At 35.0% G+C, this 24628-nt stretch overlaps 1 protein-coding gene across 1 annotated transcript; it reads left to right on the top strand.

The window, feature by feature from the left end:
- The first annotated feature begins 881 nt into the window (after positions 1–881).
- LOC145771309 (matrix metalloproteinase-21-like) lies at positions 882–20653 on the top strand. Its single transcript, XM_082583054.1, has 11 exons — positions 882–1206; positions 2179–2417; positions 3017–3355; positions 5283–5535; positions 6486–6651; positions 10337–10530; positions 10995–11142; positions 12300–12429; positions 14972–15123; positions 16257–16429; positions 17330–20653. The coding sequence occupies exons 1-11, from the start codon at positions 1036–1038 to the stop codon at positions 17642–17644; spliced, it is 2280 nt and encodes a 759-aa protein (XP_082439180.1). The 5' UTR covers positions 882–1035; the 3' UTR covers positions 17645–20653.
- The last annotated feature ends 3975 nt before the right edge of the window (positions 20654–24628 follow it).

Raw genomic sequence — 24628 nt, 5'->3', positions numbered from 1 at the left:
ACTGAATATTTTGGTCACAATTTCAAACATTCAAATATATCGCGGCGTGCTCAGTTAATCAACACTGCCCATTTGTATTGCCATGAACGTGAGTAACACTTCGCTACCACTCTGGCTATGAATGAAAGGCTTGACGCGTTGCATGAAAACAAAACCTGTATTTTAACACTATTAATAGTTTTTGTTCAAAAGCTAAACCATTAAAATTTAAAACCCATTGATCGGTTTTGGTTCATGGAGAGGCCTACGACATGTTTCGATATTTTGTATTTCATTGTTTATTTTTGTTGCTTGTTTACAAGTAATTGTTGTAAACCCTTCAAATAGAAAAGAAACCTAAAATTTGTTCAGTTGAAAAACTGTGTCGCAGAAGAACACACCAAAAAAAATCTCAATGTGTCTTACTTTAGCTAGTAATGTTTGGTGGTAGGTTCTCAGGTAGGCTACCAAGAGCAAGGTGGCTGCAAGATAACTAATGTAGAACAAACTCCTCATGAGCAATAGAGATGTTATATCTACAGCAAAGTTTAAAAAAAAAATCAGTTATAAATACAACATATGCTTTATTAAATTGAAGACTTGCTTTTCAAACGCTTAAAAACCAGCTAATGCTTTATTGTTCTTTTTTTTTTTTTTTGCATTGTGGATGCTTGCACCAGTGTTGATGAATAGATGTGACATTTAAACTACTTCAACCAACTTTCTGTTTGCCTACTTTGCTATAAAGTAAAGCAATGCAATTTTATTCAGGTTTGTCACAAGCAATTACCAGCATATATCAGTTTATGAATCATCGATTTCAGACATCATTATCTTACTGTCTATGATTGGACGAAGTTTTTGAACGACAAAGCATAGAAGTATTTGATGCTAACTGAAAGACTTTTGTGCTAGAAGAAGGGTTCTCTTTGCATAATCAAAAAGCTATTGGATACGAAATCCTCGGACCTGTTATTGCTTTGAGCACTTCTGAAAGACTGACAAACTCTGCTTGTAGCCGCATACGCCAAGAATACAAGACAAGAACCAAACAGAATGGTTTGGTACAAGAGTTCTTTACTTTATGCTTCAGTATTGTGTCTGATTTTGACGATGACATTTTGCGAACCTCGATTCAATACGAGGTACGGGTCACGAACGATTTCGATAACAAATTTATCGACAACACTTCATGGGAATTTCTCAAATCCTATCACGTCCGCCAGGGTAAGTCGTAATTAAAGAGTTTAAGTAAAGGCTAGAAATTGCTAAGCGCTCTCCTCAAATGAGAAAGTTCAAAAAGACAAATCTATAAGTTAAGCTTCTTAGATTCTGATCAGATTAAAATTCGCTCTTGCCGATCTAATTTTATTCTAAAAGTAAAACCAAGGAGAAGTAGATAAGTAGCAGATAAATTCATGTTTTCAGCTATTTTGGCAACGGGCTAATGTTTATATATAACTTTCCTTGCACTGCGTAGCACTTGCGCTACTGTAAGTTCTTTATACTTTTCGGATGTATGTCTACATTTTGTTGCTTAATTTATAAAAACAGGATTTTTCGATTTAAACACATAAAATAGTTACAAAATTTTTGTTACCATTAGTTTTGTTTTCACCATACAATATTCAGTAGGCTAATGTTATAAAATGTTCGAAAATGTGTAACTATTTATTGAAATGGTCAGTTTAACCAGTCACTTAGTTTCAAATTAAATTTATGAATTGTAAGCACTCAATACTGCTCGTGGAAACTGAACGTGCATGTTTAAAGATGCATTCTTTGCCTCAAGAACAAATAGCATTTAACACCAAACTCAAAACTTTTACCAAAAAAATTAATTCTCTATTTTTGTGAATTTTATGTGTGTTGTTGTTTTCCAGGCCACATAAGTAGGCTACTCAAGATCAGTAATTTCCAACCATTTTCCTTTCATACTTCTTATAAAACTACTACTGCTATTTCATGCACTCTTGTAAGTGGGGTTTGACGAACCTCTATACACTCATTTCTACTTATGCACCTCTGGGGTTGTTGTGACTTGTGATGCATTCCGATTGAAGATCACTGCTCTAGATTGAGAGGCACACGGAAAAGTTTTGGCTACATCGCAATTCTAAAATTCATGTTTCTTCCATTTGAATCCGTGTTGCCATTCACGTAAAATACGTTCTAATCTATGCTCAATCGTTCTTTTAGCAATACCTGGGAAAATTTGGGTGGATAGAACCGTCAGACTGGACTTCCATTTCTCCTCGAGTTAACGAAACCACTGTATCCTCATTGGTCAGTGAACAGCTCTACCAGTCACGTGATAATGACACGACAATGTCCGACAAAGATTTTACAAGTGCTTTGAGAGATTTCCAACGAGCAAACAAACTTAAAGTATCTGGAATTTTAGACGAAGACACATTACGGATAATGTCGAAACTAAGGTCTGTACAATAGTTATTTTCTATCTATCTTGTTGTTTCACGTTAATCAGTATTAAAATCGGAAGTACGTTTCAAAAGAGGAGGAAAGAACTGAAAGTTTCGCAAAAGAGGGAAAAATAAATCCATTACGCAGTTGTTCAGTTTGTTTTTAGCATGACACTGTTAGATGAATTTGCTGCTGCTGAACAGCACTTTGATATATCCGGCATCTTGCACAAATACATCAAAGTGAAAACAAATACCGGTCGTTACATGGAACTATAATCTGCGTTTGAACATCATACCACCTTATTTGCATCACTTCAGTTTAACACTAAAATGTAAGCCTAATGCTTAACCGCTTAACAGTTGCAAAAAATGACTATTTGAGCCTACCCCGACAATAAAAACTGCTATTTTTGCATTGTTTTTTAACGTCTCAAGACGTAGTATTATATTCTCGAGGCATTGTTAGTCGCTGGAGTTCAATCTGAGAAAGTATGGCATCCTTCTGAGGTTTTTATTGTTATCTTTTACCAAATTTTATTTTATTGTTATCTTCACCAGGCAACACACTTGCATTTACTGGATGTGTGATCATTCCTTGTTTTATTCATCAGGTGTGGCGTTCCTGATCAGACAAAGAAATCGAACAAAACCATTGAAGTGGTTGAAAACAATTCAAACATCCCCAAAAACGCATTTGCTTCGCTGCCTGACATTCCGGACTTCTCCGGTGATGAAGCACAAACGACTCCTACTGATGTACCTGCAACATCATCAACTATTGCTCAAGTATTAAGAAGAAAAAGGCATGACACTGACGAATATGATCCCTACACAAAAAGGTTCAATTACTTTCCAAAGATAACTGGGGAAAGCACCTTCTTGTCTCGCTTGCAAGAGAACATTGAGCTGAACGACGTCATCTCAGAGGGTGAACTTCCAGAGCAAAGCAGGTGAATTTAAATTGTACTAAAGTGGCACCTTGAAACCTTGATAAAAAGTTTTTAAATTTCCATTGTTTTACGTTTTTTGTAAATTCACTTTTTAAAATTTAATTGCGTTTGTAGATTGTATCTTTACAGATCGTTCGTTTCGCATAATGATTAAAACAAACAATCGCTTGATCAACTAAAAAGCTATTGTCACCATCGAGGCTTAAAGATGATGCACCAATTCTTCCTTTAGAAATGGTCTTCGTAGATTTTAGTGCGAAACACCTGGAGAATAAGACGTAATTTTCAGCAATTTTCGGCCCAATTCAACTTTATTTGAACTTAATGTAGGGTTTGTTAAGCAGGGGATTTTCGATGAAGCTCGGAAAGCCTGTTGGCCATATCTCGTTGTTTAAAAAAGTTTTTTTTAGTTGAAAAGTTAGAATTAGTGTTCGTCATAGGCATCAGATATGTTTTTTTCGGAACAAAAATAAGAGAATATTGATAATTTTTCCCTAGTCAAAAATAACCCAGTTTTATAAACATTTTTACCGATTTTTTATACTTTTAAATAAAAGTTGCTTCTGTCTTTAAAAAATAATTGGAACTAGCTGCAGGAAGCATTTTTGCGCGTTCGAACCGCATGGGTTTGGTCGACACGAATTAGCAACAAATTTACCGTCCGTGGAAGACATTCCTCTTCTATTTTTAGAATACCTGATTATCATGTCAATCATCAAGAATACTTATTGTGGCCAGGGCGCTTATATTTTTGAGAGGTGGTAAGCTTATTACTAGAAATGAGCAGATTGTGATATCAATCTTGTGCTTTCTATCACAGCTGTAGATTTTCAATGACAATAATGTATTTTTTAATATATTTTGTTTTCAATTTGGAACGATGTCTGATTTTGGCGACCCTGTAATTATTGAACATTTTAGCCTCAACGCAATTTACAACTCTCAGTTCGGCAACGGTGTAAGAATATGATGAAGGTTGCTATCGAAGCGAGTATTTGCCAATGATTTGCGATATGCTTTAAAATCTACCACAAATGCAACCTGTCTTTGGATGCATTTACTTTCGCATGTTAAAAGCTTGCTAAGATGGGATGGCAAAATGATAACTTTCACTTTTCATGCCCAACGCCCGATAACAACGCGGAACTCACCTTTATCTTATTGTTGTGGCATTCATTGCAATGACCAACTGGTTGAAGATTTGAATTTAGGAAACTGCAAAGCCAGTCTTTGTCCGCCCTTATGTATGTTATGTCTTACCATAATAGCCTACATCCACCATTCCACATCCTCTCTGCCTAAGGAGCGAACCGATATCTTTTATGTAAGCCAAGCCAATACAACATCGAATTGCTCTCACTCTTGGCAATTAACTGACCTAATTACGCTACTAGAATCAATTTGATCGGAATTAAAACAAAAACAATAAGCTTACACTTCATATAAATTTTTATTAAATCTTGGCTGATGCTCTTATTGGGGTCATTTGTAACCTAAATGGAGGAAGTTATGCTATTTTAATCAATGCTGGCACTTCACAGCAGACTTGAAAATATCATCGTAGTAAATTAATTTCCGACGACCTCAATTGAATGGAAACATTCAGTAGCTATCTAACTTTCAAGTTTGAGACTCAAGTAATATAATGTACGAAAGATTTGCAATCTATTGAAATATGAAAATAATTTTGGAAATTGTGTTGTGCTTGGACTTCCGACAGCCAGTGTCATTAAAATTCGATCTTCAAAATAAGGGGAATTTGCCGACTTGTTTATTACAAAAAATACGCTTTCAAACAGAAGTAAATCATGTTTTAAAGTCATCCACTTCAAATCTGACATGTCAGAATTAATTTAATCAAACAATGAATGTTCCGTTTAATTCAGAGTTGCCACTTTTAATTTATAATATCGTTGTTTTATATTAGAGTGGAAAGCATGGAAGAAATTCTTGCTGCTTTAAGAAAAGAAAAAATGGATGGTGGAGACGGGAAACAAATCAACAAGGATAAATCTCTTTACAATGCTGATGATACTGGTTTTCTCGGTAGAATATTGAACGCAGTTGACGACTATCAAATGCATAAACGACGTAAAAAGCGATCATCAGTTTATCAACACTTTAAAGAGAAAAGTGGATGGGGATTGGCTTATAATGAAGACGTCATCACATGGAGATTGGTGAGGGTGATTTTTTTATGCTTGTTGCTTGTGAAATTGAAATTTCCAAGCAACAATAGTTTACACTTTTTCGCATTGTTTCAGCAAACTACATTCAACGATTCTATTTGAATAAAAATTAATTGATACTGTTCAGACATTTTAATTAAGAATAACCTGATGCAGTTCTTAAAACTTGGAGAAACATTGACGGTAGGCTATCATGATTGGGACTGCTAAAAAAAAAGATCAAGCAGCTATTATGATTTCTTTCTTGTGGCACAAAATTATTTTCCATACAAGAGCAATTTCTGACAGACCAGTATTATGTTTGACGACATCAGTTCACTATGTTTACACGTTCACAGACATCATTTTGAAAGTGAGAAAAGGTATGACAAAAAATCAATCTAATTGCTGAAAATTACTCAAATTATTGTGGTCAAATCTTTAGTTTACTAGTAGTTGTCGTAGTAAAATTCGCGATGCCCTGATTACTAGACACGGTTGACCCATGGTTTTCACGCCATAAAACAATGTTCTTTTTGTTTATGCTAATAAGCGATTGAAATATAATTTTAACTTAGAGCAAAGAAATAGCCAGTTGTATCTTGTAGTCTTTCTACTGCTTCCTGTGCGTTACATAAATCACACTGAGATAACAGTTTTTGCTAATAACCTCTTTCAATTACGTAACAAATAAATTGACAACGCATTGCATTTTGAGTTGAAAAGTTACAATGTGTTCTACAATTTAAGAGTGCTTTGTTTATGTAGTTCATTAAAATTACACTGGTAAAAACGTTTTCAGTTTTAATTAGAACCAATTGAGACACACTCTTGTTAACTGCTGAGGTCAACTTTCAAGATTTTCTTTGGTATCATCTAATTCTCGGAATTTTTTTTAAAATTACTTTAAATTCAAAAAAAACTCAATTTCTTCAAGCAGCGTGATTTTTTTGTTGTCTCAGGTCCAGGAATGGCCAAGTCTTTCCAATCCTTTGATGAGTTCCAATGAGGCTTGGTTCACAGTCAAGCTGGCGTTTAGGATGTGGAGTGAGGTTCTTCCAAGGGTCTTCAGGGAAGATAACTCTTCTCCTGTCAGTGATGTGGATGTTCTCATTGGGTTCGGGACAGGTTTGTCCAAAATTTTACAATTACAAATGCTCAAACCTGTTGACACAGTAACAATGCAGTTGTTCAAATAATTTGCAACTGCTAATCAAATAAATGCAAATTCGTTTTTTATGATCTATTCTGCTTATTTTATTTTACTTTTATATAAAAGTTTTAGCCTGATTTGTACAATCAAGTTTTACCTTTACTTTTTACAAGAAACATTTGAGATTCATTGCATTTTAAGTATTTTATGCAAATGATCGTGATTTTTTGCCAAGATTAAGAAGAGTTTGTTAGGGAAAACGTCAAAAGCAAACTTCCCACTATTCTATGCTTGAAGTACTGTATGTGCCCGAGGGTTGAAATATAGACACTCTGGGGTGTTGAGAATATCGAATATCTGAAACACAACTTTTGAACATCTTATTGTACTGTATATGACTTGCTACGATATAATTGATGGAGGATAAAAATCTTACTCTTTTTACAAACTGTATTTAAGTAGGAAAATATTGTCATTGTACAGTAGTAGACACTGGTATGCTTTGTTTGAATACGAAGGCAAACGACCCAAAAAATATTGTTTTAAAATCGCAACTTTGAAATGTAAAAAGTTTTGTCTCCTTTCAAGTGAATATGTGGCTTTTAACTATTACTTGCAAATCTATGTATATAACCCATAACATTCTCTTACTGGGATACCCTAGCTCGAAGACTTTTTTCTGCATTAATAGCTTTGTATAACGGTGAATTGGTTTATTTCCGTGCTTTTTTAACTGGTTGTAGTTGAAAACTGTGTGAAAACTTGTACCTTGTGGTAAGAATCCACGCTGCACTGACGAAATTTCAGAAGGGTGAATCTTCTACCATTACAAATGATACAATTCACGTATCTACTGTAACATTATCTTTTGATCCCATCCCAACATACAGAACTATCTCGTTATTTCGGTATCAATTTTGCTTTTTTACTTATTGAGTTGATATATCATCTGCGATGCAGTTTGCGTCATAATTTATAGAGTCGTCTGAAAAACATTTTAAGGCTGAACTGTTCTTTGGAAGTAAACGTGTACCATGATACAAAAGTTGCAATGTATCACCTAGAAATTTATTTTCTTCTATTTTTACTGTGATATTTATTGCAAAATAATAATGATTAACAAGCAAAAAATCTCATCTCGATTGATTAACATTTTTGTGACATGAGTAAGTTATCTTTCTGGGAAAGCGTCATGGTTGAAGAGCAGTTGGTCGGTTAGATGCGAAGGCGCTATGATTCATTTTTAATTCCACGTTTTACGCTTTTTGCACTTTTTACAACCTTTGAAGAATTGTAATAGTAATTAATCTTTCAAGTTTCTAAAAAAGATTAGATTGGTTGATCTTGGTTCCATAGTATTGTTTTTTTTTAAAGATTAGTATCTGGAGTCAGATTACGAATTGCATTGCTATTGCTTCAGTAAGCGCGATAGTTGATTGGCAATAAGATGCAATGATCTTCTGTCAAACAAGTCAAATCTTGAAATCATTCCAAGCCGTTTATATTTTGAGTAAAAAAATGCCAAATTTCGATGAACAAAATTTGGCTAAGGGTACCATTGGTCTATATTACTTGTGGCTTCCTGCTGCCTATTGGCACTACCCTTTCCGTTACCCTTTCAGAAATCAATCAGTTTTTCTCTTATTACAAACTATAGTACGAAACTGCAATTGAAAATGTCAGTCCCAGACATAAGTAGGCTATGTTCCATATTTTTCTAGATCACAAAAAAACACAAGGAAATAACAATAATAAAGACACAAAACCCAATAAGCAAAATGGAGAGTAGATAAGCCACAAATTTGTAGCAAAATCTTTAACATTTTTACTAAATATGACATAACAGTTATTGATCAATATGCTCGTATTCGCTTTGTTTTCTTAAGACATTTTCTGTCTTGGTAATCGTAATAATAATCGTAATCTTATAATTTTTTAGTTATATCACAGTTCTTATAATCTTCTTTTTTTTTTATCCAAGAGTGTGTTTGTATGACAATTTAAACTAAATCCGCGCCACCAAACGTACCGCGAAAGCTATTTTCTCCGCATGGTTCACCGCAGTGTTATTTCAACACAAACGCCATACATGTAGAAATTTGCTGGTGTTTTACAAGGTGTGCCTCTGTTATTTATTTTCACTTGAAATGTTTTCTGTTTTACATTTCTAAGGAATGCTTACGCAGCAGAGTTAGACTTGTTAGTTTTTTTGTCTCGGATATTTTCGATAGTGTAGGCCAAGGGTGTTCAAACGATTTCTGCCATGATTCACAGCCAAGCCTGAAAACATGATGGTAAAACACAGCCAAACCTGACAACATGATGATCCACTAAATACGAATAGTAAACATATTGGACATGCTTTATTTATGTAAATGTACCCTGCAACACATTAATAACCTTATGAAAGTGAAAAGTGCGGTGTGTTACAGCTGCAAGATTGTTTCAGTGAGAAAAATGATGAGTTGGTTTAGAAATTAGATCTACCTGTAGGCTAGGTATGTATTAGAGCAGTGTTTCCCAACTAGTGGATCGCAAAGCTATTTCAGATGGAAGACGAAGCTTTTCTAAATTGTACAGTTTTCTATTAGATCAGGAAATTATTGCATTATGATTGCGTAACAATTATGCAACAATGTAAGAAAAATGTAACAATTACAGTAGAACTATATATCTGATAATATCTTATGCAAGCTCAAGTTTCGCATAGTAAATTGCATGTGGATACATTGTTTCTTTTCTCATTAGTTTTTTTATTATCGTTTAGTGATAGATCATCGTGGGTCGCACGAAAAAATTGCAATAAAAGTGGGTCGCCAACTTCAGTTTGAGAAGCACTGTATTAGAGTTTACATCATTTTTTGACTGATTTCCTTACAAAACGCCAACAGCGTAGGTTTTTATCTAAGTAAGCACTTTTGTTGATGACAAATTGACTTGAAAAAGCTGAAGCAATATTTTTATAAATCTTATTAAACCAAAGAAAATAAATCTTCTAAAATTAAAATATATTTTACCCGAATCATTGCAATCAACTTTTCCGCATACTTTTATCAACAAGGATAATATAACTAAAAAGTAGGCAACTTATCACTGTGGTGGTAATTGTTGGCTTCTTCGTTTTCATAGACCACTTAAATCTTCAATTACTCTGGCAATAAGAACAGATGGACACTATTTTATTGTAATTTAAATGCATTTAAATGTAATTCGTTAGACTAACTTGCCCTCTACTTGCGTGAGAGGTTAGCCTATACGCCCATAAAACTTTATTATTGATACAAAATTTAAGAAAGCATATTAAAATATATTTTTAACAAACTATGCAACACTTGAATCTTATAGCCTACTTGTTAGGAACAATCGAAAAAAATATTTTAAAATTTTATAAAAAAATTATTTTGACGGAAAAGTCTTTGCTTTTAATCTTTTCCTCAACTTTGAATTAAATTTATTTATTAAACATATCGGTTTGACTAATAAAAGTTTCCCAGAAAAGTCTTAACATCTAACTGTAAATTTATCTTGCAACTCAAATACTCCAGATTTGCAAACAACGTTGCTTGAAACTTAAAATCATTTTACCCAAATTTTTTTTAAAAAAATGATATGAGCCTGCTAAATAAAACTAAAACTTTAAAATTCTATTTTTTTTTGCAGGGTTGCACAACCGTTGTCCTGTTCGCTTCTTGGATGGCCCTTTCATGCGCGAATACGCTCATGCTTGGCCCTTACCCAAGGCCGAAGTACATTTCAACGACGTCCAACCGTTCGTCCCAGTGAGCTGGATAGCTGCCAACGGAGGTGCTTCAACAATAGGTTCCTCTTCAAGTTATCCTATCAGTCTTCTGAAAGTGAGTAAACTTTTTTATACTGTATGTTGGTCCAATAGAGCAATTGTTTTTCGAAAAAAAGTGTCTTTGAAACGTGTTTTTTTTGCCAAACTATTTTATATTTTAAATTTTACAAAAATAATCATATACTAAGCATAACGTGATAAGCAATCGTTATGTTTTTTGAAAAGTTTGTGGTTAATTTGCTTTGCCTTAGCGTGTTTTTCTTTTCTTTTTTAGTATCTGAAAAAGCTAATATTGAGTACAGAGTAGCCGTTGTTTTAGATTCGAAAAGACGTCTGCGAAAAAAATTATTTAAGAAACTGAAATTTAGAACATTGAGGTGTATGGCGCTGGCTGTTTCTCAGCGTAACATCCAATAAACGTTCCCCGATGTTTTTTGTGCATTAGAAAATGAAATAGTTCTAGTTGTTGATTATTATGGTCAATAAAGTACATAGAATATCAATTTTGAATTTTTGTAGGTGGCTATCCACGAGATCGGCCATGCATTAGGTCTTCCACACAACGAACAAAGGTATTCGATTATGAATCCCTTCTATCAAGCTCAACACAGCAAGGAATTGGTGGAACTTGGAGTTACAGATCGCGAAAACATTAAAGACGTTTATGGTTAGTGTTGTTGACATTAGTGCGTAAACGTGGGCCACAAAGTAAGACTTTTTGCATGGTAAGACTTCTTCTTTCATGGTCGTACTTGATTCTAAGCATTGACAGCCTCTTGTATGAAAAGTTTCCAAGATTTTCGGTCCCGTAAGACTACATTCGTTCAAATTTGCAAACGTGATAACCACCTCACTAATTTACGCTTTTCGTTGGACTTTTTGCTAAGATTTACGGTTAGCCATCATGTTTTAGCGAGGTGTAATGCAAGGTGTGGTTACCGCGAGTACCTGCTGCGCCCTCTTCAAAATATTTTAAAGTTTTTGAACTTTTTCGAAAAAAACATGAGCATATAGCCATTAAGTATGCGCACTGCTGTATGATTGATAATCTGACACGCCATGATAGCTATTTGCAAGAGTTGAAATATTTCTGCAATGCCAATGTGCGAAAGGTCTAATACATACTGCAGCTGCGAAAGATAAGACAACCCGTGTTTTCAAGCGAACGATAAATACCGTTGAGGTGATATGGCACGCGACAATGGAGCAGCTTAAGCTGAAATCTGAAAATTAAAGGGCGTAAGATCGCAGATACGGTCGTAATATTACGTCGTGAAGTTTACTTAAACAAAATACAGGAAGTGGGTTTCCCCCAAAGAGCAGGTTTAGCCTACTGCTCAAGCAAATTTTAAGCAGCTAAAATCCATAATTAATTTGCAGTGTTGTGACAACTCTGCGCTGACATGTAATTTTGCCATTTTAGTGACTTAACGAGCTTTTCTGTAACTAATATTTTTCGTTTTATCAACCCAGAAAAAAGTGTGACTGTCACATGAAAGGGATTCAAAAATGAAAAATTCAATCCGCTTTACAATTTGGTAGTTTTATATTTCCCTTAAATCCTCGGATGAGGACATGACGATGTGATCATTAGAGTAAACGCCGGCTTTTGCATTGAAGGATATAACCCGTTCAGTCTTTATCCGTTTCCTTAAGATACATTTGATATTTTTGATCAATTTTATACGCTAGATCTAAAACCCATTTAGACCTTTCGTTTTCAAATTATTATCTTAAAAAATGTCTATTTTAGAGTAACTTTCAATTGCTCATTAACCAAGTTTCTTAATGACAAGAAAAAGTTCAAACACCTTGTACTTTCAGGAACCTGTGAAGTATCGTTTGATGTTGTATTTGATTGGGTGCGACAGGACAGATTATCCAACGGAATGCTCTATTGGAAATATAACACCTACTTCTTCAGAAAGACTTGGTACTGGCTCTACGAAAACAGGTATCCACTTAGGTTATAGAATTACAGTATAAGTTCTTTTTAATTTTTCAAGATAGCGTTATAATCTTAAAATAATTTATATGTATTTTTTGAGTACGATTAATTGTATTATTACCAGTACCACACATAAATAGGAGAATGGAGAATCGGAGAATCAGCATTCACCATACAAAATAGCATAATAAAATATATAAATGAGATAAGCTAGTTATTTTATTTGTAGAATAGAAAGTGAGCCAATAAATAATAAAAGTACAAAAATGTATACATATCTCGTTATCAATAAAGTGTTGTTATAGGTTTAATAATAACTAAGCTTAATGACTTATTGCACGAAAGAGCGAATGCACGATTCTATGAGAAAAAATGCAGAATTTATTTTAAAAAAGGGAGTTAGCAAGTTATTGAAGAAGGCAGAATTAGCGCGCTTTTCATACTAGCTTTGTGTTACTTTTTTAGTTCATTAAAAATAAACATAAAACACAGTTTTCTAGTTTTTGATTCAAGCAAATGGCAAACCGCAATCTCATCCCACCTCTAACAACGTATAGAGAATTTTGTGTTTTTCTAAAAACTTGCACTTATAGTGGCAATAAAATGTCAAACTTTCTAACTACTAACTCATAGTATGCAAATAAGTGTTCTGTTATGAACAAACTTCCTAATCTTAATGCATGTTTATATCTATATTTATATGTTTTTGTTTATATTTATATTATATCTATATTTACATAACCTCATTAGGGCGACATTTTCAGCTCTTAAGAGAAGTAGACAAAAAGCATCACTTAATATTATAATAGCAATATCAATAATTCTTGTTGAGTCGTTTATATTTTTTTCAATTTAAACGGCTTTGATACTTTTGCATTTGTTTTTGAGGTTTTCTTTTCACAAAATTGAACATTTTTTTTAAAGTTTAAATTTGGTAACTTCAACTTCGGGAGAAAAACTACGGCCCGCAATGAAAATTCGGCCCATCACAAAAATTTTTCTAGCCCAACAAATAAGATTCCATCAAGACTGCTGGCATACAGTTAACAGAAACACAGACAGCATATTTGCAGCTCTTGCAGTTTTAGCTTTAAATCAGGATTGTTGGTCAAACTGCATGCTTTGCTCGAAGCTAAGAACTTTTGCTGTTGCATCAATGTCACAAAGGTGTGATTTACATAGTTTTCAATGCAATAATATCCTTGAATAATATCAATTAAAAACCAAAATGCTGGAGTGGTGCGAATTGTCAATAAGAAAAAACAACGTAACGATAAAATAATGCAGTAACGTACAGCCATTGGCGGAAATAAAATTTTCGCAATCAGAGAAGTTGTAATTAATTAAAGCTAAGATTTATAACCTCACCCAATCTTATAATTATATGTCATGAGATGTTAAAACAACTTTGTCACATCATAGTCATGTCACGACGAATAATATTTAGTTCTTTCCTTGTGTTTAAGTGCCTTATTTTTCACAAACGGATGCCAGTAGCTTGTTTTGCCAAATAATTATTGGGTGTTGAGTTATAATAAGAAGGCAGAAAAAAAATTACGCTTCTGTAATTCCTTCTGGCCAGACTTATATTGTTGTGTCGCCTTGTATGTATCCATTTTACAACAAATAGTAACACCATAGCCTAAGTAGAGTAGTCAATGCCAAGCGTAACGCTAAAGAAAGCTTATAGTGGGCCACTGTAATATAAATAGGCGATATCACCATTATCGGTATTTTCTGAAGATTTCATTTTGGCTTGAAACAGACCAGTACGATTTATTCCATAAACTGATTACGTTACAATACAAACTCGTCTATTTTGCCTTAGTGTGCAAACATAACAAAGTAAAAGTGATTCTCATTGACAGAATTTATCAGTGAATGAATTTGTGAATACATATAGCGCCAGTATATTCACTCAATCATCAGTTGAATAGACAGTAGTCACAATTTATGGCAAGATTTATATATTTTTTTGTTTTCAAAGTACGATTACTGGATAAAAGTTTCTGAAAAGTCACAACATTCTTGATAATTGAAAAATCTGGAACAGCTTATTAGACAAAATAGTTTGGTGACAGAGTTAGAAATTTAGGTTCGAGTTCCATAGCTTACTTTGGCTGAAATTAAAGTCTGGCATTTACTGGTGTAAACAAACAACAGTGGTGTCTTCCTGCTCATTCTATTTTTGTATACGAATCAGCTTAAGAAACTCTTGTTTCATAAATTATAATTAACTAGCACTTTAAGGTTTACCGAAAATACTCAGCGCACTTTTGCTGGTTTATTAAAAAGTCAAAAAAACTTTTTATGGCCTTTATAAGGTTAAGTGAAAATAGGGGGGATTTCTACAGAAACTGATACCATCTGTACCAGTTAGTACTGATTTAGAAAACCTCGCAATTAGGTTTGACCCCAATTAACTTAAAGCCGTTAGTACACAAACGCGCATTGTCAAAATACAAGTTTTTTTGCAGCTTATAGTAAGTTTGCAGTGATTTAATATACAAAGTAGCTTGGTCTAAAGTGTCAAGTTTGTTTTTTGTAGAGCCCAAAGGCCAAGATACGGAGATCCCAAGTTAACAGCGGAATACTGGAGAGGCTTGATGGAGTATCCAGATGATCCTCACAAGAAGATTGATGGTGCCGTTCATATTAGGAGTTGGAGGAGCCCTACTGGCCCGACATTCTTTTTCAAAGGTAAATTTGAGTTATAAAAAATTAGGTCGCCGCAAGGTTGATAGGGGATAAAACAATTTGTTCCTTTTACTGGTTTTTCAACCGTAGCTTAGCATCAAAATGTTGTGTGTTACCTATTTTAATTACAATTTTCTCATTACGCTTCGTAGAATAGTGAAAAGTTGAACATGTAAGCCTATGCCTATTGGTGTGACATTGAATGGTATGGTTTAAAGGATTTGTTTATTAACAGCTTTAAGCTTATAATATAACATAAAAGTTGTTAATTCAGATTGGTATACCAGCGTGAAAAATTAATTTTAAAATTTTAAATTGTTCTCAATAATTGTTTGAGTTATCGCAAGTTATATGGCAACACTGGTGCGGAAATAAAAATTGTGAGTTGTTTGCTGGTATCAGTTTAAAATTGTCAAACAGACACAAAATTGTTTGTGTGTTAAAAGATTGGTGCGAAAATAATGATTTTAAAATTTCAACTTTAGAAAATTCCACTAATCTCTTTCGTTATTTTGCGTTTGTGTGTTGCCCGTATTTACCCAAAACACAAACCCAAGTTTTTAAAACTTTGTAAACATTCGGTTCCGCTAAGCGGAAAACACTCAATTTCTGTTCTCAGTAGAGTTTTGAAGTTCTGGGTTAGTGGTTACAGGCTTGATGTACAAGTTAGTACGACGGAGGAACTATGTTTTGGTTTATCACGAGGAAATGCACCTCTGTGTTTATTGCTGCCTTATTAGCATGTAACCGATTACGGGCCTGGCATAAATAATGGCAACACGGAAAAAGTAATTAAACCATAGCCATCTTTTTAAAGAAATTTTGAGTGGGCTACACGTGACCTTGGGAAGTTTGCTCTTCCGAAAAGTTTAGTTCATTGTCTTTAGCAAATAGTCAAACGAAAGCAAAAAGTGTGTATGCATAAACAAAATGTTATCGTGGCAACAACCACGATTTGCTATATGTGTCGTAAAAGTAAATATATTTACAAATCTTACCATCTTATTTGTGTTTAATACACTCGTTTGCATGTGTTGGGACAATCAAAGATAGCTAGTCTGAACCTTTTAGACTGTTGGCTTTAACCAATAAATATTTTGCCAAAGCATCTTAGCATATAATTCTTTTTTTTCCAGGCGCACATTATGTTGAATACGACAGCTTGAAAGATCAGACAAGAAAATTCGATAAGTACGGTCGCTCTTATCCACGAAGAATAGAGGATGATTTTGCTGGAATTCCGTATCCCATTAACACTGTTTTCTACAACTTTAAAGAAGACCTGCTTTACTTTTTCAAGGATGATAGAGTAAGTGGGAACCACTTTATGTTAGGGTACTTTGTAAGAAATAACATTGCATGTAGCATGTATATGTATGTAGCGTGTAGCAAAGTAGCATGTAAACTTTATCGGTTATTTGATGATTCAACTGGCTAAGACTGTCGTATGATTGCTGCAATAATTACTATTTTGCTGTTTCTGTGATTATGGGTGCAAATGAATATCAAATAGAATCTCTTTTCTCTTCTTTCTCGAGAAATCTCTTTCTCGTCGCGCTACGAACCCCAACCACTTGCTCTACTCAAGTCTCTATGAGTCTGTGAACGAGAAACCTCAGCGACTGAAATCGAGACACCCATTTGTACGTGCCGCACAACTCCTGATGAAAACTGCTGAAGACCAATCCATCAGTGCGGCTACCTGGGCGGACCACCAATGGAGCTCGGAGTGGAAGAAGAACTCCTCAAGACTCCAAAGTTTCATCTCCGACACCAGCAACCACCCAACCGGAATGCATTTGCCAAGGAAGGCCTGGGTGCGGCTCAACCGTCTGCGTACTGGCGTCGGACTATTCCGCTCGAACATGCACAAATGGGGGATGGCTCCATCCGCGATTTGTGAGTGTGGCAAGGAGGAACAAACCGTAGACCACACCATTTGTAATTGCGCCATCTACCATGCGCCAAATGGTGTGCGTGGTCTGCGTGAACTGGATGACAAATCAATTGAATGGCTGCTCGACACCTGCCCAAACATCTAGACCGCGTCGCCGCCACTGCCCAAGGGTGGTAAAAGGCAGAGCCCCTCGACCCTTGGAGTGGCGAAGAAGGTTCAAACGAAGAAGAAGAAGAAGAAGAATATCAAATAAATTTGACTTACTGAACCAAAATCTTGAAATAAAATGTCATTTTACTAAATTTTTTGCAGGTGTACCGATACAGTTGGAGAAGAGGACGACTTGTCGATTCCACTCCAATCTTCCAAGCGTTTCCGGGTTGGGGAGGACATCCATCGCTTCCAAACAACATCGATTCCGCATACTATTCATACGCTCATCAGGCCGTGTACTTCTTCAAAGGTGCATACTTTTGGAAGTTAGCTGACAAGAGAGAAAAGCGAAACAATATTGGAATCAACATCCCTTACAACTCCGTTGGTCCACGCCAGAGAATATCCTCAAAGTGGAAATACATTTGTGACGTTGGCGAGACTGAACTTATAATGAACTTACCTAAGAGTTAGGTCTCGGTCAAAGGAAACAAAGTAACGGTACATGACCTTTGTCCTGTGCGATCTTTCTCGTGAAATTTATACGGTTGAGTGACGTCAAACTACATCATTGCACGTCAGACCTACGTCATACAGAACAAGGAGCGTAGACTGCAATGCGACGATCTGTAACAACTTCACAGCGGTATATATCATCACAGCATAAGCAGACTTTGTGAAAATCAACTATGTTGACCTCAGATTCCGTTAAGCTTGCTTTTATTGTATATACGGTTTTTGACAATAGCTTAATGGGTTCTCTTTAAAGATTTAGAAGAATAATGATGTTCTTTTAAAATCTAACGCTATTTATTAATTACTTAGTTCTTTTTAATTAAAAATAAAAGCATGTCGTAATGGAAATTTTTTGTTTCACTTAAAATACATTTTGCGGATTCACTTATCGAGGTAAATTTTTGTAAGTGTAAAATGTTAAACTTTATCTCCAAATGTAACATTATTTAACGCAAATTTAGCTTGCGTTTTTTTTAAACTTTGACCTGATAAATATTTTAGAACTATAATCAAAGGCTTTAGCATATCATTGCATAGAACACTGCCGATATAGGCTACAACGGCGCCATAAATGCTTGGCGTCTTAACTGAGATTAAAAGTAGACAAACCATTAATATAACTTTGAAAGAGAAATAATTTTGCAATATCACGAACAGATAATAATTGATAACAAATCAATAGAATTGAATAACATAATTCAAACAATACAATAAACTAACATATACATATTATATTCAAGCGTAGCAAAGAGTTTTGGTCCACCATAGAGTTTGGTTTGTCGAAAAAGCAAGATTGGTTGTTGTATCTTTTAATTTTAAATACCTTTAAATTGTTGATTTATGACCATTTTTTGCTTCATTTGCAACATCAACAATTTCCACCCAAACTGCACTTTGATATTATGAGGTTGATTACTTAAATTGCCTTTTGTTTAAAAGTAAAGTCCGTTCTTCTGTTGGTCTAAACCTAGATTATCACAACCTATCCTCCCAGACAGCAAATCAACCGTTTTTTTTTTTTATAATGTAGACGTCTGCAGACGTTGAATCATTGTAAAAGACGGTTGATTTGCTGTCTAGGCTGACGGTGCACTTATTTTGACGTTTCGTAACACACAACTGATTTCTTCACTTAGCCGTCAAAAGTTGTTCTTTTTACATTGTTTCAACGTCTTTGAATGTTTGAACGATGTGAAAAGGACAACTTTTGCTAACTGGGCGATGAGCTGAATCGGGTAGACTGATAGAGGGTAATACTATTTGTCAAGCAAAAGGCGCTTGCAATATACAAGGTGCCTGCCAGATTTCATGTGATTAGCTAAGCTTAATTCTTGCCAAAAGAACATCATCATTTTAAATTTGAGCAGACTCCGTGAACAGTCTCGTTCAAATCTTCTTGTGCTCGATAATGTTCGGCCGAAGCTTTATTTAGTGCAAAAATTTTGATTTGAAGTTTTTGCAAACTTTTGAATTTGTTGCCAAAGTAATAATTGGGAAAAAAGTTAAACTGGTAAAATTTATCCAAATTTCATGTTTTAATTGGTTCGTTTTTAATTTTTACCCAGTTTATGAAAGAATAAAGTTGGCAACGGTTAGCAATAAACTTTACTTGTTAACAATACCTGTAAGGCTTCCTTTTTGTAAAAGCAGACTTGCAAATTTAATTAACTCTTTTTTAAGATGTTTTTGTTTGTTTTGCAAATGATAATCTTTATCCAATACATTTAAGGTCATGCATGACACCCAGTATCGTAGTTATATGCTTGTTTTACTCAAAGTACAGTAGTCTACATAGATTCATTATGGTTTGCGAATAGCCTACAGCGTAAGAAATAAATAATGTATACATCAAATTTCTGAAACTTCCAGCACTGAAAGTTTGACGTAAAAATAAAACGAAAAATAAAAATACAAAAAAAAATTTATGGTGATTTGAAATTTGTTTAGAATTTGACTTGGATAATTTCGTTTTGATTTGGTTTTCCTCTGGCAACACTACCACCTCCATCCGAAGCTCACAAAGTAGCCTAATTAAACACGTTGCCAGGTAAAACACACAGCTACAGGCACTGCACAGGTAATCCACAAGCAATCTATCACAGAATGTGACACTTGGAGTTTTAAGGTCGATTTTAACAAAATGGGCTGTGGTTGTTTTTCAATCAGCAGTTTACAACACACGCTAAGCCTTCCGTGGTTCCTGCACAGGAAGGTGGGACAAACTAATGACAAGTCAAAGGTGGGACAAACCTTCACTTCGTCTTTGGGGAATTATTTGTTGGGCTTGCGTTTATAGCAGCGAAATAATTTCATTTGTTCACATTCAATTTTTTGTACATTGTACATTATTTTCCACGTTGTACAGTACATTTATCACTTTTGTATTTTTTTTTGCAATTTGCTTACACTAAAAAACGAATTATTTATGATGTTGCTATTATCGAAAATAAAATCTGAAAAAAATGGTATTTGAAAGTCTATTTTTCACACATTCTTGTCTAAAAGTACTTCTTTTGTACTTTTATTTATAATAACGCTGCAATCTTATAACCCATTTAAAGATATGACAAGACAACATTGGTCTTTTGAAGCTTCGCATTGAATCTAAATCCATATTTTTGATTTATGTTTTATATTGGCACTCTGCTAATTTTTATTAGAGTGGATTTTTATTGTTGTTTTTAGGTGTACTGTATTTATAAAAATGATAGCTTCACGCCCTTTCTTTCAAAATGTGCTTTTTGCTATTTAAACTGTCCCCTGTCCTCTTTATCCTGAATAGGACACAAATGCTTTTTGCTTGGATTTCTTGCAGTTTCTCTTCTTGCCTATTCGTATGTTAGTAACTAAAATGTGTCTTACTATCTGGCTTATTCTTTATAAACAGAGTCATGTTATTTTGACGTTAATTTGCCATTAACTTAAGTTTCACAATTTTTGGTTGTTTAATTAATTAATAAATATGAGCCGGCTAAAAAGTTGAGCTTGTTTTTTCAGAAATATGCAATTCTCACAAGTTGAGATAGTTTCAATGAGGTAGCTAGATCTTTGCTTTACATTAATTTGAGATCACACAACGTTACGGCGATGTAGAAATCTGCATACTTTTTCGGTTTATCCGTTCAGATGGTACACCCTTCTTAAGAATTCTTACCGAGCCTCGTACCCAATATGACATAAAACGTAAACACAGATTAAAGCAGATTATCAAGCGATAACGCCTTGGAATTCAAATGTGCAAGCTGAATCGAGACGTGCAATTACGCTAAAATGTCTTCACGGCTCACGCCCATCATAACTGTTCAAGCAACTTCTAATAAATGTTTTTATCAGATAGATTTACACTTTAACGGTCACAAATTTGTAGCAATCTCATAAGGATACGATATTTGCTTGAGGTGTGGTAGACACTAACTTGAAGCTTAGCGCTGATTGAAAGTTTAAAAATCAGAGATTTGTAGCAGGATTACTTGTATTATATTTAAATTGATCAAGGTTCGTTTTAAATTTACGACCAATGAAAGTACCGATTAAAAAAAACTCCATGTTTTTGAAAAAGGGAAGTTTTCATACGTTAGCTAGAGTCTCATACACCTAGAATTTATATACAAAAATGTCTCAACGGATACAATATTTGCTACAATTTTTTTGTAGTAGAGTTATCGTTATTGCTTGAATTTTTATTTTCGGCCTGAGAAAGTTTCTTAGAAAGCTTAATCCTGGCAGTTTCGCATACTTGTAGAGGCTTTGAACCACTGACGCATTTACCGAGTTTGACAGAGTAAAGTTTCCGAACGTTGAATTACTTGTTGTCTGTAAATTACTTCATAAACCTCTATACTCAAATTGTATTGTGAATTACTCCATCTACTAAGGGTCGCTGAATGGAGAGCTGTCTTTGCTGCATTGCTCAGCTGCACATCCCGAGAGTCAAACCAACGCCACCTGATCTTGAGGACTTCCAGAAACCTTCAGACAATATTGATATAACAGGCTTTTTAACAACTGTTACTTCACTGTTCGAGAGTCAATAAATCGCTCCTCGAAACAAGCGTTTAGGCAATACAAGCTCATAAAGTGAATAAATAAATAAACAAATACAGCTCTGGTTAAACTAACAACTGAGTTGCTAAAAATTTCATCTGCTCGTAATTTGCAAATATTTATTCAAAAGATGAAGCCTTGTAAAGCTGTGATTTTGTTTCCTGAAGGGGTGTGGAACACTACGAGTATTCTCAACTGAGATACAACCGTGAAAAATATAGATGGCTAATCACTGGTTCTTGTAACAAAACAACGCCCCCATGTGGTCAGTGCTTGATAACTTTGCATTTGCAGTGGAGGTCTTAAGTTTAGCATTTCTTTTTTTTTCCGAACTGTGCCTGTCGTGGCAGCCATTTTAAAACGACTGCAGTTAAACCTTTTCTTGTTTGAAAACTCAATATGTATTTATCAAGGTTAAATGAATACTGCAGCTCCTGTAGGCTAACAGTGGGATTGGGTCGTGCGAGACACAGATTTTTAAAACATTTAAATTGTTACTAGAAAGTTTCCAGACTCGTTAACACTCTCTTCCGCAGTGTTGTCAAGCAGTTTTTGCGGTTTTTATAAATTCTACAAATCAATTAAGCTGTTAAATGTCAGGCTAAAACATTTGACTTATTCATCTAGCCTACAAGCCTACAATCATAAAGAATCAAATAGTCAACTGAGTGAATGGTGTGTTTTCAAGTCGAAGGCGACAGTTCAATCACGTGCCTGGCCCCATCAACTCCAGGGTTATAGCAAATCGTTTGTTCCTTGGCTCTTTAAAAACAATTCCGCAAGGAAGAAACGACAATATCAAACTACAATGACTTAACCTTAGTTATGTTCTCAAGCAACGTCCTTTGAGGTCATATCTTCATCCTATGACATCCAAATGAAGGGAATAATTTATCGACACAAACATTTCAGCAACAAGCCGAAGTTCTACACAATCAACTTCGGTGACCGGACCCGGACCCCTCGTCAATGGTTCTAGGCCTCTACAAGCAAGTAAAATTCCAGAATCGAGCTTTCAAAGATACGTTTGCAGTCCGAGAATGATGATACTCACGATCAAGTCATCAATTGTAATTGACAAATTAAATTTAACATGCTCTTTATCGCCAGCTAACGTATGAACATAAAGCAAAGTATTTAAGTTTAACTCGTCGTGTCGTCCTAACCCAGTGGTTCTTAACCGGGGGGGCGCGAAGCCTCTCTCAGGGGAGGCGCGAGCTCTACAACAATTTTTTTTTTTTAATTACTTTAATGTCCTAGGACCTATGCTGTTTGTCATATTTTGTATTTTATTGTATTTATTTTATATTTATCTGCGAAGCATTGAATACTCTCAACCTTTAGCTTCAAGGGAAAAACATCAACATCATTAAGCATCATGACATCATTCGAACTTTTATAGCTAAACTTGACCTCTGGAAGAGTCAAATTGAACAAGGAAATCCAGCGAGCTTCAGTAACTTGGATTCTGCTCTCAAAGATGGTAACTTTGAGTCTGAGTTGAAGAAACAAATAGAAATCCACCTTAATGAATCGAAAGCGGAGTTCATCAAATACTTTCCAGATCTGGATGAGAAGCGTAAAACCTGGAAGTTCATCAGAAACCCGTTTCAATGCGAAGTAGTTGATATTTTCGAAGAAGGACAAGAGGAGTTTCTTGAGATGAAGTTCAACTCCACAGCTAAAGAAGACTTCAAAGAACTGGAACTTGAGACGTTCTGGGCCAATTACCTTCCTGTTTACCCTCTTATCGCAACTCAGGCTCTTCGAATTCTAACAATGTTTGGATCCACGTATCTTTGTGAAGCTGCATTTTCTGCTCTCGTTGCCATCAAGACCAAGTACAGAAACAGGTTGAGAGTTGAAGGAGACTTACGTTGTTCACTCTCTGGAGTTAAACCTCGCATTAAAAATCTAGTTGCAAAGAAGCAGTGTCAAGTATCTCACTGATGTGTACAATAAACAGACAAAAATGCATTTTTTTTGTTATGATACTTATTTAAAATCTAGGGGGGCGCGAGGCTCATGACCATTATTGAAGGGGGGCTTGATAGAAAAAAGGTTAAGAACCACTGTCCTAACCCATCAAATTATTGTTAATGTTCTTAATATTATAAATAAATCTAACTAAAGTGATTACAAAAAAACGATTGTTTCTAAAACTCGATTTATCAATCAAAAGCTTCACGCAATGAATTCAAATAATAGCATTTTATTTTCTGCTAGTTACAAAGAACTGTTGTAGGCCTCAATTCTTGTTTAACGAACTCAAATTGTTTTCATGCTGGTTGTAAGGCTAGTGGTGTGTAGTGGTGAGTACAGAGTGGTTCTCCGTGATTCATACTTGTTCTTCTTCTCTTGCCTAGATTTTATGTGTTTTTGTTATTGCTGATTGGTTTGGTTGTGGTTTTGAATCTTTAATTTTTATCTTCGAACTGACAAAGCCTTGGTAGGTTGTTCCTGGTAGCTTCGCATACTTGTAATGTAGAGGCTCTTGACGCAGGGCCGGTTACCGAGATTGACAGAGTGAATTTTTCCGATTGTTGAAGTGTTGTTGTAAGAGAATTATTTTATCCATTAGGTGCCGCTGAATGAAGAGCAATCCTTACAATGCGTTGCTCAAGCGCACACCCCGAGTGTCGAACCAGCACCGCTTGATCTTGAAGCCTCTTGGTCCACGAAGTCACGCGCTAACTAACTGAGCTATCGGGGCAGAGCTGCTTTTCATATAGCCTATACAGTACTGTAAAGTGGGTTGATTAGGAACATGAAGATGAATAGGTACCCCCTCGAGCGTTGCACCAATGTCATCGCCTACTTGTTATTGCCTCGTAAGAAACTTTTTTGCTTGTTGGCTTTGCTTCTCTCCATGGTTTCTATAAATCTTCCTGGCACTTT

Source organism: Aplidium turbinatum, chromosome 5 (genome assembly GCF_918807975.1).
Source record: "Aplidium turbinatum chromosome 5, kaAplTurb1.1, whole genome shotgun sequence".
In the NCBI taxonomy this organism is placed as follows: Eukaryota; Metazoa; Chordata; class Ascidiacea; order Aplousobranchia; family Polyclinidae; genus Aplidium; species Aplidium turbinatum.
The sequence above is the reverse complement of the archived record's forward strand: the minus strand, read 5'-3'. Positions and strand labels throughout refer to the sequence as shown.

Excerpts from the sequence above, each read along its gene's own strand:
- LOC145771309 (XM_082583054.1), top strand. The coding sequence starts at position 1,036 with ATGGTTTGGTACAAGAGTTCTTTACTTTATGCTTCAGTATTGTGTCTG. Across the intron at positions 2,418-3,016 it reads CGGATAATGTCGAAACTAAG|GTGTGGCGTTCCTGATCAGA; the intron begins GTCTGTACAATA and ends TTTATTCATCAG. Across the intron at positions 16,430-17,329 it reads ACTTTTTCAAGGATGATAGA|GTGTACCGATACAGTTGGAG; the intron begins GTAAGTGGGAAC and ends AATTTTTTGCAG.